This window comes from Sciurus carolinensis, chromosome 1 (assembly GCF_902686445.1).
Source record: "Sciurus carolinensis chromosome 1, mSciCar1.2, whole genome shotgun sequence".
Classification (NCBI taxonomy): Eukaryota; Metazoa; Chordata; class Mammalia; order Rodentia; family Sciuridae; genus Sciurus; species Sciurus carolinensis.
Genome location: NC_062213.1, coordinates 90,910,429 through 90,928,049, shown reverse-complemented (window position 1 = coordinate 90,928,049; position 17,621 = coordinate 90,910,429). Strand labels below are relative to the sequence as shown.

Genomic DNA, 17,621 nt, shown 5'->3' with positions numbered 1-17,621 from the left:
CCAAGAACTCAAAAGAGTGGAGGTGGAATCCTGGACCAGAAGTGAACCTCCATCCATCGTCTGTCTCTTATTTAGGCTTTCTTCTCTCTACTCTCATTCAACTGACTAACCATTCTGATTCACTACCCTCTGCCCCTTGTCACCTCTGTTCTTCCTTAAAACAGAAAATAACTTGCCAGCTCTCCTCCCACTCCAGCTCACCCTGGAGATGACCCTAGCTGGGAGATGGCCCGGGGTAACAGGTACTACTGAGGGAAGACTTTTTGTCAGGAACTTCCTTAGATGACTAAACATCCCAGTTAGTCAGGGGCTTTGTCAATTACAACACTAGAAATCCTGGAAAACACCTCAGTCCTTGGAAAACTGGGACAGATGGCCACCATACCAAACCCCTTACTTACAAAACTTAGGTTGCTGTGTGCCAGTGTCTGTGTACCCTACAGCACTGTCTACATTATGTATTGATATCTGGGTCCTATAACATTATCCTGTGTGTTATCGCTACCTTACCCATAGAATCCAAGACAGGACCACACTCAGTGGGTCCTATTCAATATCATGGTGCTGAATTTGTGGTCCCCAGAAGGGTCAGGCTTCTGCATCAAATGATGTGTATCCTCCTATCCATCCATCCACCACTGCCAGAGTTATCGCTCTAAAATGCAAATCTGGCACTGACATTTCTCTGCTTAAACCCTTCAATGCCTCCTTGTCTGCAGAATAAAGAGCAATCTCCAGCATGAATTCCCTTCAGTCCAACCACAACTATGTTGTTTCCTTCTCTGCTGTTTCTGCATATGCTGGTCCCTCTTTCACAAGCTCTTTCATTCCTTTTACACCTGGACAATTCCTAATCTTAAGGTTTCCCATAAATTTAATCTCTATCTTTTCTCTGCTCCCACTGTGCCCTATGTATAATTTTACAGTAGCATTTTTCACATGGTATAGTAATTCTGTGCTCGCAAGCCTATCTTCCCCACTGGACTATGAGTTCCTTGCAAGTAGGTTTCATTACTTACTCATCTTTGTACTCTCAAGTGACTAGCACCAGACATGGAAAATTTCTCATAGCATTTTTAACATCCACTCCCACTTTATTTTTCTGAAAGGCAAAGCATTGCTATCAGATTGGTTTTAATTATCAAGTATTTACATCCTTGAATATTATCCTATCGATAACCCTCACAGATAAAACGAGGCCCCAAAATGGTATGGGATTTAGTGATGGGATAAGAGAATCCATTGAGTGTTTTATTTTGCAATTTTAAAAAATGAAAATCTGAAAGTTAATAAGATATCTTTTATATGCTGCAACAAAACAATCAGGTCAAACCACCAATCAATTTCAACTAGCATTGTGCATGATGCATAGAAACTCAGTAAACCATAAACGAATGAATGATTAGGGAGCTCTGTTCTTATACACACCAAGTTTGTTCACCAGGTGTGATCATAAAATGAGGAAATTCTTATTTAACTTCATTTATATTTACAAATAGACCAGAATGTTTCTACCCAGAAATTTTCCAGAACACCTCTTCAGGAACTGCCTTAAGAACCAATATCTAAGTCCAAGTATAAGCCACTTACTATCACTTTACAGAAAAATCTTATTTTTGTATTACCCAGTATGAACTACCAACTTATCCATCAAGCTCGGATTTGAAAGATATTTGGCTATTTTCAAAATTAAAAGCTATTTTCAAAGGATAAATGTTGTCCACAAAGTGAAGTGATATAAAAGGCTGTGACACACTCAGGTCAATTCCAAGAATTAGAAAATGTATCTGTAGTTAAGTGGATGAAAATACTGCATAAGTGTATTAGAATCAATCACTTTATCTTAGATGTTGTGTATCCCAGTGATCAAATGCATACATACCTGCAGGGAATATACCAATGAAGCGTGGTTACACACATGTATGTATGTGTTTATGAAAAAAAAGTTGATTAAACCTTTATAAACATTTCATCTTAATTCAGAATTAACTGAGAATCTGCTATTTCTTTTTCTTTTTTTTTTTTCTTTCTTTTTTTTTTTTTTTTTTACTGTCTACACTAAGCACTGGGAATAATGAGATTCATGAAATATCATTCCTGACCTCAAAGAGCGCACAGTTAGAGAAGAAAAACGTGGACAGGCCAATGCAACACACAAAAAAAGTGTGTAAGAGTGGAGATGTATATTCAATACAATGGTAGCACTTAGCAAGAAGTGATTGCCTCTAGGTAGAAGGCTTCACAAAGACAGCAACAGCTAATCAAAATTTGGATGGATAAACACAAGCACAATTTTCATCCAGTCTAATGAGATGGGCAATCCAGGTATAGGAAATAGTATGTGCAAAGACACTGAGGCATGAAACAACACAGTGTGTTTGGGAAATTACAAGCCATTTGCTATTGCTGGAGCACAATGCAAGTTGAGAAACATGGAAACGTTTTATTGGAGAGGTTACGGATTCCCATGTAACTGAAAATGCGCATTTTTGTTTGTAGATGATTATATGTGTCTACTGTCTTTCCATAATACATCAATCAGCCTGTAGCTGGAGCAATAGTGACACACACATTTATTACATGATTTTATTTTTGCTTGAAGTTATCACAAAAAATTTCCCTGGTCTCCGCTCATATTTATTCTGTTCCACTCTTACTATCTCACCTTTTCCTCATTTCCCTACAAAATGTAGTTATCCAGATCCCTCCCTCCCTGTGTTGACTCCTATATGATCTGAGTCCAGCTACAGTCTTACAGGTCATTCTCTTGTCTAATATCAAGGAACTCCCCCTCTTGATTTCAGAACCAAGCCCAAATGGCCTCCTCCCAATAATAGCCTTCCTCAGTAGGTGTAAAGGTTAAGGATTTAGAGGTTAAGGATATTTCAAAGAAATCTGCATTTGAAACCCAGGTCTCTCATTCCTCATCTTTGTGCTCCTGTGCCAGTCACTTCACTTCTTCAAGCCTCACTGTCCTCCTCCTAACAGGGATAATGAATACCACAGAGAGGGCTTGTGCATATTGTAATAAATGTAAAGAGCTTTGTAGCGAGTCTGGCCCTTAATAGTTTTTGCTAATTATAAATTCAAAGAGTCTAGTGATTTTCATGCCTAAATCATATACACACACAGGGTGATTTAATTTGGTAGATATTTACCTTGACTTTATCTGCTTTTCTGGAAAGCTGTGGGAGGCACTGCTGCTGTGCCACAACTCCAATTAGAACGACGCCCCCTGGGGTTGTGCAATATGGCTACTCCGGGAAGGAGAGGAGGCTTTTCTCTGCAGTTTGCTTCTTTCTATAGTTTGAATATTTTAACTTTATCAATAAATTACCTTAATGTTTTAAAGTATCGATAGGGTCTCTGGGCAGGGAGATTTGGGACCAGTTTGTTTTTCGGGTTTCTATTTTGTGCTACTATTTATCTTTTTTTTTAAAAAAAAAAGAACTAAGTTAATCATAAGCTTTTAAGAAACTCAGAATTTTAGAAGTCATTCCAGTCAGTATTACCAAGGATTTTAGGGGAAGGTCGGTCAAAAAGTATTCAACAGGGAAGGGCAAGAGGTACAGGGGAATGAAATTAAACAAATTATGTGGTGCTCATGTACATATATGACACAGTGATTTCCATGATTATTTATAGTCATAATGTACCAATAAAAATGAAAAAAATAGCCAAATCAAAAAGAAAAGTATTTTATAGCAGAAAGAGGAGTGAGTACAAATGCTCCAGTCAAGCAGGACTGGATCTAGATTCACTATTTACAAATTATATAATCTTGTTATTCCTTTGTTTCCTTGTATTGGGAAGGGAAGTAAGACTCACAACCACATCAGCGTACTTTGTGGTACTTAAATGAGATACTGTGCATGTAAAGTACCCAGCACAAAAGACCTGCACATAATAGGTTCTCAAGAAATGGAACCTGTGATAATTTTTATTAGGTACAACTTGCTGTCCTGGTTGCTGGCTTAAGACTGGTTAGAATTAAGATGCTGGTTAAAACTGGCAATTAAATTGGGGTTGATATTCAGATGAGTAGTTAAAGTCTGTAATAGATTAGGGTTAGGATTGAAATTAGAATTCAATTAAGGTTAGAATTAAAATGCATACGGAGGTTATTATTAAGGATGGTGTTAATTAAAACTGGATAATAGAAGTGAGAAGCAGCATGAGGAGTACTGGATTAGTTGGGTGGAAAGCTGAAGAAGAAAGCAATGTGGAAACCTATGTAGAATTTACTGATAATGGAAAATCAGAGCCGGTGTAATGCAGAATCTGAATGGATATTGAGCCAAGTCCTCTGAGATTTCCCCCTACAGGTGCTATCATCCCCTCTCCCAGGCGAATATGTAAATTTCCCCCCCACGCAGGCTGAGTTCCTTCCCTTTCCTCTCCTGAGCAGAAGCAGCGTGGGGAAAGGAATGCCCAGGGCCCACACAGCTGTGTCCAGCCCAGCACTGGTGCCAGCACCACATTCCACTCCCCCAGCTACCCAGGCTGTTGCTGAGTGGACAGGGGCACCGAGGAGGCCAAACCCGCCTTCTTTCCACTCCCCTTTTCTGCTCCCCACAATTTTCACTATAGCTGCCAGTTCTAAAATCCCACAGACAACCTACTCCAGACTTTGTGCAAGTCTCTGGGAAACGCATATTGCATGTCATAGCATTTTAGAGCAGAGAGTAACCATAGAGATCACAATTCAACATGGATACTTTTATTTTACCTATTTTCATGATGGGAATAATCCTTGTAGGTCAATCTTTATTCACAAGGAGGAAGGAAGAACCTATTTTTAAGTGAAGAAAGTGCCTGCAGTATATTGGGGGCACCTGTACAAGGGCATTAAAATGATTACAGGCAAGGAGTTACTCCAAATGAGGAGTAACTCATGGAGAAACTACCTTTCCATTCTGAGATGTGCAGGAGTGAGGAATTCCTCAAATTGGACCTTGCTCTGAAATATTGGGAATGATTCTCCTTATCCTCCTTGTCCCTCAAGGGTACTACCTGCCCCCTAGCCAATACTGGTAACTCCTTAACTATTTAGCTGTATGAACACAGAAAATCATTTAGCTTCTGAGTTTCATTTTCCTCATCCATTCAACAAGAACTGTCATTAATTTGATAATCTTTAAGGTCCTTTACAACTCTAATACTCTTTTACTCTATAATTCTAAAAGCCAATGACTTCTTCCTATTCCCAAGACCTTAACTGCTGCCAAACTGATGTTGATGATGCAGAAAAGGGAAGAGGAGCCAGTAGGAAAAGAGCATTCCAGAGTCTCATTTGCTAACCTTAATACTGTCTCTCCAAAAGAGCTTCCTTCTTTATCTTCCACCTTTGGTACTCATCCCATGCCTTTACAGTAAAGGGTGGGGCCCGACCAGCAATAACCAGAGAATTAAGGAGGGACAGGCAGAAGTAGATCACAGAGGAGCAGAAGATGGAAAAGACAACTAATCAGAGGACTCCAGGACTTAATTCCACATCCTCCCCTCTCCATCTCACCCATCTCCACTCTCATCCCCCTCCCCATTACCCTGTCCTCTCTTAAGCCCACTTAGATGATCTCTTAAGTTTTCTTCTAGCTCCAAAGACAATATTCTCTATCCTAGAGACGCTTTAACTAGAAAAGCCTGATCCTTTCCTACTGAAGCTGATTCCTTTGGTACCCACCGCCCCTCCCACCACCCCACACACACTCCTTCCTCTGTCTGAATGACTAACCTCATGCCAACCTGTTCCCACCTGTCAGAAAATCTGATCTTCCCCTTATCTCTCCCCAAGCCCCACTCCTAGCCTCTTTCTCTTGAACCCAGGTCTCTACATCCCTCTACTATACCACCTCCATCTTCATTTCTCAGAGACTCCAAAGTGACCCAGAAACCCAGTGAGGCAGAATAGCTTGAAGTCACTGAGTAAGTCCAGTCAGGCAAGTTTATCCTGCAAGAAATAATAATAACTACCTAATCACTCAAGAAATGTTGAAGAGGCAGGCAGAAATCTTCCCCAGAAACCATAAACTCTAGAAACAGCAAGAGAAAGACAGTGGAGCTGCATCCTGACCACCCAGAGAATATTCTCTCTGTGATTCTCCATCATTGACAGTCATTTATATAGATTGGACTTTACTGGTTACGAAGTGCTTTCCACATCCTTGTCCTTGAATTCTGGGATGACAGAGGAATTAACTACATCAGAGAAAGTCAAAATACCTTATCTTTAAAAAGAAAATATGATTCAAACATTAAAGATTAGCACAAGGAGGCATAGTGATCATCACTGAAAGAACTGAATCAGGAGTTGGAAACCAGGCACTCAAATCCCTCACCTAGGGCCAAAATACTGGCCTCACAGGATTGGAAGACACTGTGATATCATATTGTTCCATATCCTAGCCAGCACCTGCATCTTTTATTAACTCTCAGTGTAACTTTGCATAGGTCAGTTACCTCCTTTGGGTCTCTGTTGTACCAGTATAATTAAGGAGTTAGATTAGATATTTTCCAAGAACTCTTAATATACCTGAAATTATTTGATTCCAGAATTCTAAAACTTAAGAAACTTACTCCCAAAAGGTTAAGTTTCAACAAAACTAACTCAGACAGATTCTTTTTCTGAAAACTCTTCTAGAGATCCTCAATCACAAAGAACAGCAAACACCAGGGACTTGGGACTCTTGAGCATGAGCAAGAGCAAACACCCTGTCTCTCTCATTCATCTTGTCTCTGGCCTAGGGAACAAGAGTTGCATTAGTCACAGATGCACTGGTCCTTAAGAGGGTCTGTAGACCAGCCATTCACCCAGGCATCTCACTAACTAAAACTTGAGAAGGAACGACAAGATCTTCTGAAAGATTAAGAAACAAGAAAAAAAAAAATTGAGGGCAAGGACTGGGAGTGAAGGGGTATAACAGAATTAAGGGAGAAAATACTGAGTTGGTTTTGTATGCTGCTTGGTTAGATGACAGTCTGAGGTGAAATCGTGTTTTTTTGGAAGGCAATTTCTTTGACTAGGGATTGGAGGAGACATTGGTTCCCATGGCCTGGAAGATTCTTTTCTGAGCTGGGGCCACAAATTGTTGCTGGACAGATAAGTAGGAGGTTTTGGGTAAGAAGAACTAGAGATGTTTGTGATTAGGAGAATGGTGATGGTAACTAGTTACCCACTGAGGAGAGTTAACCCTGGGCAAATTATGGATAGGGGGAGCCCGCGATTTGGGGGGATCCCCATTTGCGAAAGGAGAAGGCGGGGCTGAAGGACCTCAGGCTAGTGGGCACGCCCTTGCCCAGGCCTGCAGTGGCCGCTCCCGCCAGCTGGCCCACCGCCCTGCCCTGGCTCCTCTCCCTCCACCCCAAGACTAAGAGGGGTGCGCGCGTGGGGTCCCACTGCTGAGCCAGCTCCCCTCCCTCTGCTCCACACCCGAGCAGGGCTGGCGGAGCTCCCGGGGGAAAAGATGGAAGGCACCATCAATGCGCTGAGGGGGTGTGGGAGGCGGGGGGAATGGGGAATGCGGCAGCCTGGCCCCCCCCGCGACCAGCCCAGCCCCCCGTCACCCCCCCTCCACCTCCAACAGAATGGTTTGCTCCGAGCGCCCTATTTAATCCCCGCGACTGCAGCAGCGCCGGCTCCCTCCCGGTCCCCGCCTCGGCCCCGGGCTTGGAAGCGGCTCGGGGGCGCCCTTTCGGCCAGAGACGTTGTCTGCCCCCTCCCCAGCCCCAGTCCCTGGAGACCCAGGATCGCCAGCGCCCAGCCAGGGAGCCGGCCGGGAAGCGCGATGGGGGCCCCTTCCGCCCTGCCCCTGCTCCTGCTTTTCGCCTGCTGCTGGGCGCCCGGCGGGGCCAACCTCTCCCAGGACGGTGAGTGAGGGAGGGGGCGGCGCCAGGGGAGGTGGGGACTGACCCGAGGAGAGGGTTCGGATTGGGAGTCAGGCCGGGGGAGCCTGTTGGCTTTGTTTGGAACCGGGGGGTTAAAGTCGCCAGCCGCTCTAATACCCTTGTGTCTGTCTCTGAGCATCCCTGTCTCTGAGGACCGTGGGGTGTGCCGGCGTGTGCACCCTCCTGTGTACACCGTCGAGTGGGTGTCTGCGTGTGCGCCCGGGGTTTGAACCTCGGGGTTGATGTCTATTATGAGCAGCCCGGGGTCTGGATGTGTTGATGTCCGTGTGTGTCTGGATGTGCGCGTCTGTGTTGGTGTCTGGTTTTGCGTTTCTGTGTCAGTATCTGTGTGTATGTCTGTGTCAGTGTGTGTTGGGGGCGGAGTGAGATTTGTCGCTGTTTCAGTCAGGGCGTGTGTCGGGTGTTTGTGTATGTATGTCTGTAGGGGTTGGGTGACCAGAGCCATCCCCCAAACTGCTGTATGCAAACATTTCTTCTCCCCCGCCTGTCCCCCAACCCGCGGGCGAGCTCCGAGTGGGCAGGGAAGGGGGCCTGGGTGAGGCTGGTGAGGGGGGCGTGGGCAAATAAGGGGGGCTTCTCCTTGGAGCAAAACAACAACACTGGGAGGAGGGGGTCCCAGCTTGGCTGTATCCCTAGCGGTGGCAGAATCTGGGAAAAGAAACCCAGACAGGAGAGGAGGAAGAAGGTGGAGGGGTGGTTGGGGAGAAGGAAGGATCAAGATGTTTGGGGAGGAAGACACATGGAAAATCTAAAGCTTTCCTGGACTGAACATTGATTTTCCCAAATTTGGGGTGGGGTAGCGTACCTAGACCCTTTACCCAAGTCTACAACTCAAACCTTCTTTGGTTTGTAATGGTAGAGGGATTAAGGAAGGGAGTCGGGGGAGAAAAGAGGCGGGGCCAGGGGTGAGGGGACTTGGGGAAGAGCCCCTCCCGCCCAGGGCCAGGCTATGTAGGTCAGCGCTGTGGGGGCACCTCAGCCTTCTTAAAGGCTGCTGATGGTTAATGGGGTGGCATGGGGGCACTTTGTAGGGAGAGCAGGAAGGGAGCCTCAGCTCAGAGCTTCAAGTCCCCAGAGGAGGGAGGGCGGGCTGTGAAGGGACTACAGGAATGTATCCTCCTCCACTCTCCCTCAGCCTCAGTCAGAGGTGGGCTGGTGGGGGAGGGGGAAGAGGGAACAGGACCTCTGCGGAGCAAAGGGAAGTGAGACGAGCTAGGGGGAGGGTGGCGGCTATGCCCGGCCAGATGCCAACGAAAAACAGAAGAACCGCAGGGGAGGAGAAAAGGGGAGGCGGCTCCTGGGCGATGGACCCAGTGGCCAGCAGGGATGGGCACAGGGCGGGGCGGGGTGGAGAGGGGAGGGATTGAAACTGGGAAGGATGATGTAGAGAATTTCATCGGAGGAAAACAGGCGAAGAGCCAGGGTGCTGGAAGAATTATAGCTCCACCTTGCCTGACCTCCTCCCCCAGTCCTGTCTCCATCGTGGTGAAAGTGCTTCCCCTGGTGTAGGGACCCTGGGGATCCCCTGCCTACAGTAGACTGGCTGACTTCTTCCACCCTCTACTCATCAGACTCCGCAAGTGGAGTTCCCGCCCAGTCACCACAGAGACAGGAGCCCCACCTCTCCCCTACATGGAATCCCCTTCTCCAGAGAACTGTTCAGATGACCCTATTCACAGAGGAGGTGAGCAGGGTCGTGGAGGAGAGCAGGATAAGTGCAAGGCAAAGAGAGGCTGCTTGACTGTGTGTGCCTCAGTAATGACCGTCCTACTGGGCCTTGACTTTCAGCTGCAGCTCCTGGCTTTCCCTTCCTGCTTTCTGAACTAAAGGGGGCAAGTTCACCCAAACTCTGTTTGGCAGTGGGAACTGATGATGCCAGGGTGGGTCCTGAAAAGATGTCCTCCCAAAAGCCTCAAACTCTTCTACTCCAGGGTATATGGAGTTAGAGACTAGAGTAACTCTGTGTACTAGCCAAGACTTCCTTCACCAACTGCACTATTCTTTCCTGGTCCTCAAATTGGAAGCCCAGCCCCTACTCAGGCTTAAAGTTGAGAGAAAGAAATGCTCGATTCTCATATTTAGAAATAATTCTCAGAGCAGTGGCTTGAGAAAAAGAGAGGAAGGCAGAAAATTCTGAATGGGGAATTTCAAGAGAAGAGGTGGGAGGTAGGGAGATGAGAGATAAGGTCCCTTTCCAAAGAAAAGTCACATTGTGCAAGGTTTTGCTTGTATAGCATCATGTCTACAGAAAGTAGGCATCTGTCTAGGGTGCAGTATTTCAGGATATACTGATGTATGAGACATAACCACAAGATCTTCTATCTTAAAGTAATTCTGCCCCTGAGGTACTGGATCTAAGAAGGCCAGCTCTGATGGTGGGAGGTAGGTGCATGGATTTATTGCTCACAGATAGCAGTCCTGAAGGTCATTCTGACCAGTATCATGTAGGAGGTGTATCTCATACCTCTAAGTTGTCCTGGAGCCCCTGGGCATGGAATAAGGTAGTACATATCTTGATTGACAATGTTTGACCCAAACTAGGAGAGATATGGTTATCAAGGCTTAAGGATAAAATGTCCTAATATGCTAATGCTTGAATGGTCAAGGGTGTTGTGGGAGGGTGACTATTTCCATTTAGAATAAGGAAAACAAAATTCCTGTACTGCTGGGATATGTAACTCCCCAGAATACAACATAAATTTCTTAAGCTTCATAAGGTGAAAGAGGTATTAAAGGTCTGGAAAAAGGCAAGGAACTGATATCTGAACCTGGCCATTTAGTGCTCTGGCTAAACACTCAGGATTTTGCTACCTGTCCTTTCTTCTTATATTTCTCCACTAGTATTGGCAGAAGTTGGTAACTCCAGGTTTGAGGAATGTAAGGCCTATAAACTAATTGTACCCTGTGGTCATCCCTGGTGCTCAGCTTGACATTCAACTCCTTTGAATTCTTCCTTCCCCAGTATTTTCAGCACTCTGAGTTGACCTAGTGTAGAGACAGATGGATGGAAGGCCTTGTTTTGTTTCAGACCAGGATACAGCAATTTAACCTTGTGTTTCACTGTCCCATACATGAATATCTTTTCCTTCCCAATGACCTTCTGTCCACTGCCATCTATTCTCTAGCCCCCTGGCCAGCTGCCCAGTGTGAAGATCATGCCCAATGTGCTAGAGAAGTCCAGCAGGCATTCACTCCACTGCTGCCCACGGATCTGCTTGGCAGACCTACTCCTTCCAGTTTCTGGTTTAGTTGCAGTGATAATTCTTCTGTTTCTGCTCCTGTTCTCTTCCCAGTGGCAGCTATTAGGAAGGATATGCACTCCCTTAAGACACACATCTTCTGGCACAGGAAAGTTGAGACCATCACAGAGAAATTGGTAGAGTACAGTTTAGTTACTTGCTTGAAGAACCAGTCTGTCTGATGTGGCACCCAATCTATGGAATGTCAACAGCCTCCCCATCAGTTATGCCAAATGTTGTGTCCTCAACTCTCCTTGGGTCTGACCGCATGGTTGGTTTTAGTAGTTTCCTCTAGGGCAGTGGTTATTTCAGTGAAACCCCTTTTCGAACAAGCAAAACAGATCAAAGGAGAACTATTCTTGTTGAAATAGAGAAGTAAGACCTGTAGCCCTTGCTCTCTTCTTCTTGGCTTCCTGCCCTCCTAAAATCCTCAAGGCACAACCTGGGTTCTGCTATTCAATTTAAAATCCTCTGCCTGAGGCTGAGAGTAGAAGGAGCCAGTTCAGACCCTTCGGCTTGCTCCCTTTCCTCTCCCAACTGTGGAAGAAAGGAGGTCCAGATCTAATTTCAAGAGTGTCTTGTTTGGGATATTCAGTATTCACTTAGAGAGGGTGACTCATAGTTCTGCAGCCATAAAATTCCACAGATGGCATCTTTTTGGTGTTCTGGTCACTTTGAAACAGAAGACTGTAGTCGTGCCATTGCTCCATAAATCTTTATAGATTTTTATTTTGGTACTCCTTGCTGTCACTATACTTTCTGTAGAATGGGATCAAAAGCTGCTTTTCCTTAAATCACCTGCTAGGAAAACTATCTTCACAGTTATCACCAGAGAAATAAAACCCTGGGGGCTGTGCCTTGTCACATTCTTCATTATGTCTTATTCCAGTGGCACTGTCTACTAGCTCAACAATCCCTTTTTTGTTACTTAATTCTCAGTAAGTGGAACCTTATCTAAGGATGGTAATCTAGGTTCCAGATTCTCTTTGAAAGCAAGCTGTGGACTGAACCAGCTCCTTACTGACGACTGAATGAAAAATCCAGGGCATTAGAAAGATTGGGTAATTATATCTTCTTTTATTTTTCATGTTGGAATTTAATATTTCCGGTTTGACCATTGGTTATAGGCCAAGATACTGGAACATTTTGTTTCCTGTATGGGGTCATATCCTAGAGGTCCACCCATAAGCTCTGAGAATAGCAATCCCCAAGGGAATGCTAAGAGAGAGAAGCAAACCCATCAAAAAGAAAGCCTGGAGAAGCAAGCCATTAGGAAAAGATTCAGGTCTTTAAAAGTTCAGTCAGATTAAGAATAAATATTCCATGTCATTGTAAAGCAAAGAAGAATAACTCTCCAGGCCCAGAGACTTGTCTCTGCCTCTAAGATCATCAGTAGTGGTGATTCCTTACAAGGTCAGACCAGCTGATACTCAGGGCTCATAACTATGCAGGTAAAAATCCAATCCAATTTTATTATACATAACAAAGAAGCCCATCCCTTCTAGTAATGAGAAGCCAAACTCTCAAGAGTCGTGTCCATATGAAGCTACTGAGTTTCACAAAATAGAAGCTCAGTAAAGCTGCATATTCCTCACTGAAGCAGCAACTATTGAAGAAAGAAACACTATTCCTTTAACAAAATTTCCCTTAGTGCTGAAAGTGACCAAATTTCCCAAATAACATGGAGGTCTGTAAGTCCTGAGACAATACCCTTCTTAAGAGGCATGATCCCATACCTCTTCTCCATGCATATGAAGTCTGGGCTATTTATAGCAGTTTGGGGTGCCAGGGCATTCTTATAATATCTCATAACCTACCCAATGAGAATACACATTTTTGGCTTCCTCATATCCTAGTTCTCTGATGAGGGCACAGGCTCTCTGGACTGTGCTCCTTCATTAGAAGATAAGCCAAACTTTATTCATTATAAGTTCTTGTAAATTAAAACCCCCACCATCATTACTAATACCTAGGTATTTGACATAATTGTAGAGTTGATCATGTGTTCATAAACTAAGTCTGGTGGTATTTCTCACATTTTAGTACAGTTTCTTGTACTAAATATAGTACAACAAGAGTAAAACTCTCTTGTAGTTAATATATAGTTAATATACAATCTCTTGGATATATATCTGGCAGGTTCAAATAAAGTATTTCGGGAGGCCTTTGAGAACAAGCAGTGGTGTAGCATGATCCCCACAGAATCCCTGATGTCTGTTCAAGGTCTGCGTGCATGACAGCTAGCTGCCCTAACCTATGATCCCAGTTCCTCTGTTCTCTGTGGAACAAACTACCTGTGCTTTGAGCTCTCCACGGTGCTAGCCACTGACAGTGACACTTCAGGCTCTTCTTGTTGCTCTCCATGGTCCTGCTCTACCTCCAAGCTTCATAATCTCTTTACTCTCCACAGTGCAGCCCTTAGAACAGGGCTAGAATCTCCCTCTCACCCCGACCACAGACACACTCATGATCTTGACTGTGGTCCCTAAGCTGCTCCAAGGGGAAAAAACCCTGAGTTACAGATCTGGTGAGTTCTTGTGACCATTCAATCACACCTGATCTTAGTTGAGGTTGCTGAGCTGCTCCAAGGGGAACCAGACCCTGAGATAAAGATCTAGTGAGTCCTTATGACCATTTAATCAACTGTAGGAGGCTATAAAAGAGCATGTAATTCTCATGTTTAAAAAAGTGTATTTTGATTTGAGATGTTCAGGAAACAGGTCAATAATGACCTCAGATGGCCTCCAAACAACTAGATATTTTACTATATCTGGACTCACAGATTAAAAACAGAACTACAGCCATGTTTTATATTGAAACAGTATTTCTCATACATGATAAGCATATATGCACCACAGATGTGGAATGTAAAATGAGTCCTACTGGGTTCATAAGCATGCACCTCTCACCAGCACTCTGAGCCTGACAATCACACTGTGTTCTGACATGGTGCTTATTTTCCCTTTTCCCTCAACCTTAGCAAATGCAAAGACAATATGTAATAATGGGTTTTCAGAATAGATAATAGAGGAATCCAATATATGAGAGGCACAGAAAACAAATATCAAAACCCTGACTCACTTCCCCCACTTTTACAACCATCCAGCATAGAACTAAATAGCCTTAAGTATTCCATCCCAAAGTCTAGGTCCTTGGTGGTATCTCAGTAGACACATTTTCTTTCTTTTTTTTCTTTTTGGTACTGGGGATTGGACCCAGGGGCACTTAACCACTGAGCCACATCCCCGACCTTGTTTTGTTTGTTTGTTTGTTTGTCTGTCTTTGAGACAGGGTCTTGCTAAGTTGCTTAGGGCCTCTCTAAGTTACTGAGTCTGGCTTTGAACATGTGATCCTCCTGCCTCAGTCTCCCTAGCCACAGGATTACAGGCATGTACCACCACACCCAGCTTTCAGTAGACACATCTTTAAACTGGACTTTGTTACTCTCTGAGAGCATCTGCCAGTAAGCCAATGACGTAACGTATGGCAAGGAGCCGAGAATGCTCAGCCCCTGTCAGTCTTAGACCAGCCAGCCTTTTCCCCACATCACATCAGAATTCTACAAGCTACTCCTTCCCTAAATGCTAACTGACCCATGTCAATTTCTGCATGGTAGTTAATATAGTAGTTATACTGAAGAATGACCTACAGCAAAGTCTAGGTAAGGGAGCAGGCTTCCAGAATAAATTTCTAGGCCCCTGCTTTCTTTCCTCATTTGAAACAAGGAGAAGTTCCAGTCCTCAAGGACAGGTAATGGGAGTGATTTATCTCTATGAGTAAGCCTTCAGGAAGACAGAATTGGGGTTACAGTAACAGCTGGAGTATCTGGCATCTACTCATCTCTCTAAGACCCAGTTCTCACAAAGAACAGACATGTTTCAGGAAAGATTCGAATGTAGGGAATTCAACATATTTTTCAATGTGTACATCATCCCACTGTGTGAACTCTTATCTCTGGGATTCTTTAACCCTCTCATCTCTCTTTCTCTCTTTCTCTCTCTTGGGGGTCTACAAGAGAATAAGAAGAAGCTAAATAATATTTAAAAGAATTAAAATGTCATATGCTCTAAGGATTTATTTTCCCTTGCCCCAGCTAGACTTATACTAATTGTGTATTGATTGCTAATTATAAGCACCTTTAGCTCATTTACTTCCAGTTCAGGGTCAAGAAGATCAGGTGCATCACCTTGCCCTAGGGAAAAGAAAAAAGAAAAAGAAATGAAGGCTGATGCCATTCATCTCTAGGCCATTACTTGTCTCTCCCCTTTTCTTCATATACTCCCAAATATTGGCAAGGTAGGATGGAGAACAGTGCTTCCAATATTGGATTTCACTGGGAATATGCAGTTTCTTGTTTCACATGTTTATTTTTCATCTTCTATGCCCTGGATCTTTGCTTCCAATTCTGATTCTAGAATTCCAGCCAAAGCCTCAGACAGGGTGAAAAGCTCCTGAAGGTGAACTAGTTTATTGAGTCTCAGACTTAAGTACCTGATACTTCTTGGAAACCCAGCAAGACTCTAATAAGTACATCAATGACAGGTAGCTTGGGATCTATCATCATGCTCAGTCTTGAAAGAGCCTGAGGCCAAGTTCTTCCGTTATTATAAAATGAGGGGCCAGTTTTACCATCTGCTCCTAACCATTTGTCACCCAGCAAATGCAAAAATTACAGTGGGACAGTGGCACTCACTAGTTCTTTTATTTCTTAAGAATGAAATCTTTCCAAACATACATTATACGTTTCCCCTTCAATCTCTATCCTATAAGCTCACACAAATATAAGAAAAACGCCATCACTAAGCCCCTGGGCCTCTCATATTTTCATTTATCCTCAACTGCTGTTTAATGCCAACTCTTTTTTGGTTTCCAAGCCCTGGAGTCCAATGTCAGTGACAGATGGACTGAGCCTCAGCCCTGGGGAGGAGAGGATTTGGCCCTCTCCTGGGGAGTTTGAACAGAAGAAAGAGCCTAAATTCTGCTTTGGGGAGAATCTCTGAGTTTAAGCCATATGGTTTTCTGGAAGTAAGGGGTTCTGATTAATATGGGCATGTGAAAAGGGCTCTGTATCTGGGTCATAATAAAAGCTGTGTGTTTATGTCAGAAAAAGAATTAAAAACAGGGATATGAATAATGAGAATCACAGTGTGTGTGTTGGAGGACACACAAGGAAAGGAAAAGAGTAACTAGGTTGGAGAACATAGGCGTCTTAGAGAACAAAAATGAGTGTATATCCACATCAAAGATGAGACACTCAATGAAGGTTTAAGAAGAGCAGAAGATATATTTCTGTCAAAACAGTATTATTTGCCATTTTGGGGATTGTGAGATCTGTAGACTTGGAGGAATGTGTCTGTTTCAGGGAAGAGTTAAATTCCCAGGAAGGCTCAAAGTAAGTCTCATGTGAATGATGTGCCACTCTTTTAAAAATAAAGATTTTTTTTTTAAGTGGAAAGAATGAAGGGGAGAGACTAAATCTCAGTTAGGCTTGGGGGAATCAGGGGAACCTGAGTCGTGTGGGTGTGCAAAGCGGAACACATTTTTCTTCATGTAATGCTCCTAACCATTGCCCTGAACCTGTCATCCGCACCCTGACTCTGATCATCCAATGAAGGCAAACAGTAAAAACAAGTCAGGAAAATCAGAACCAGCAGAGATAAATGCTTTCTTGCCTGCCTTCTAACAAATTAAACTTTTTTAAAGCATTGTTATCCCACCACACCAAGCCATCATCCTGAAATATCTACAGCAGAGCATAAAGAGCAAAGGAGAGTGAGATGGAGCCTGTTCAGAACAGGAATCCATTCATGTATTCAAACAGGTACTGAGGCACTGGGAGATGGAGAGTTAAGAGCAAGGATCGGAAGCTGGGCTGAGATCTCCCATCCTTAGAGATTCTGTTTTTCACTTCCCCCTAATTATCTGAGATTTCCTGCCCATTCTCACTCCCTATCTATCTTCCCAGACCCTTCAACTCACCCTGTTATGTTTCTTTTCCCAAGTACTTTCTTAAAACGGGGGAATTCCACCCCCCAGTTCTATTACATATGTGTGAAAGCAGCATGGTAAATTCAGACAAAGGGTATAAAATCCCTCCTCCATTCAGTTTAACAGGATATCTAAGAACTCAGACCAAGTCCAGCCTCTTGACACTGTTGTATTTGAATGCAGAGCCCAAGTCAGACCCATCCTGATTTCTGAAGTATGTGATCATGGTGGGAAGGAAATGAGGAGATGGGGTAAACAGACACTACTAAAATGGTTCAAAGCTGTCATCTTCCCAACAAGAGTCAGTACCTGCACAGAACCAGCTCTCCAGAAGTGTTCGCTCAGCCCTCCCTTGTGTTTTGCCCCCTCCCGCCTTCGCAGCCTCTCAGTGCAGAATGCTAGATGCTTCTCTACAACACAGCCCAGTCCTAGAGGGAAGGAGCTGAGCCAAGGAAGGGGCTTTCGGGGGATTAGATCCCCCTCCTTTGC

The 17,621-nt window shown here is 44.1% G+C and overlaps 1 protein-coding gene across 3 annotated transcripts in view; it reads left to right on the top strand.

The window, feature by feature from the left end:
- The first annotated feature begins 7,605 nt into the window (after positions 1–7,605).
- Cadm3 (cell adhesion molecule 3) overlaps positions 7,606–17,621 on the top strand; it is a 31,027-nt gene continuing 21,011 nt past the window's right edge. Inside the window, exon 1 of one of the 3 annotated variants that reach the window (XM_047564464.1) lies at positions 7,606–7,866. In XM_047564464.1, the coding sequence (XP_047420420.1) occupies positions 7,785–7,866 (82 nt within the window). In that variant the 5' untranslated portion in view covers positions 7,606–7,784. The remainder of the gene's footprint in view (positions 7,867–17,621) is intronic. The other 2 variants (XM_047564474.1, XM_047564482.1) reach the window with 2 other exon arrangements.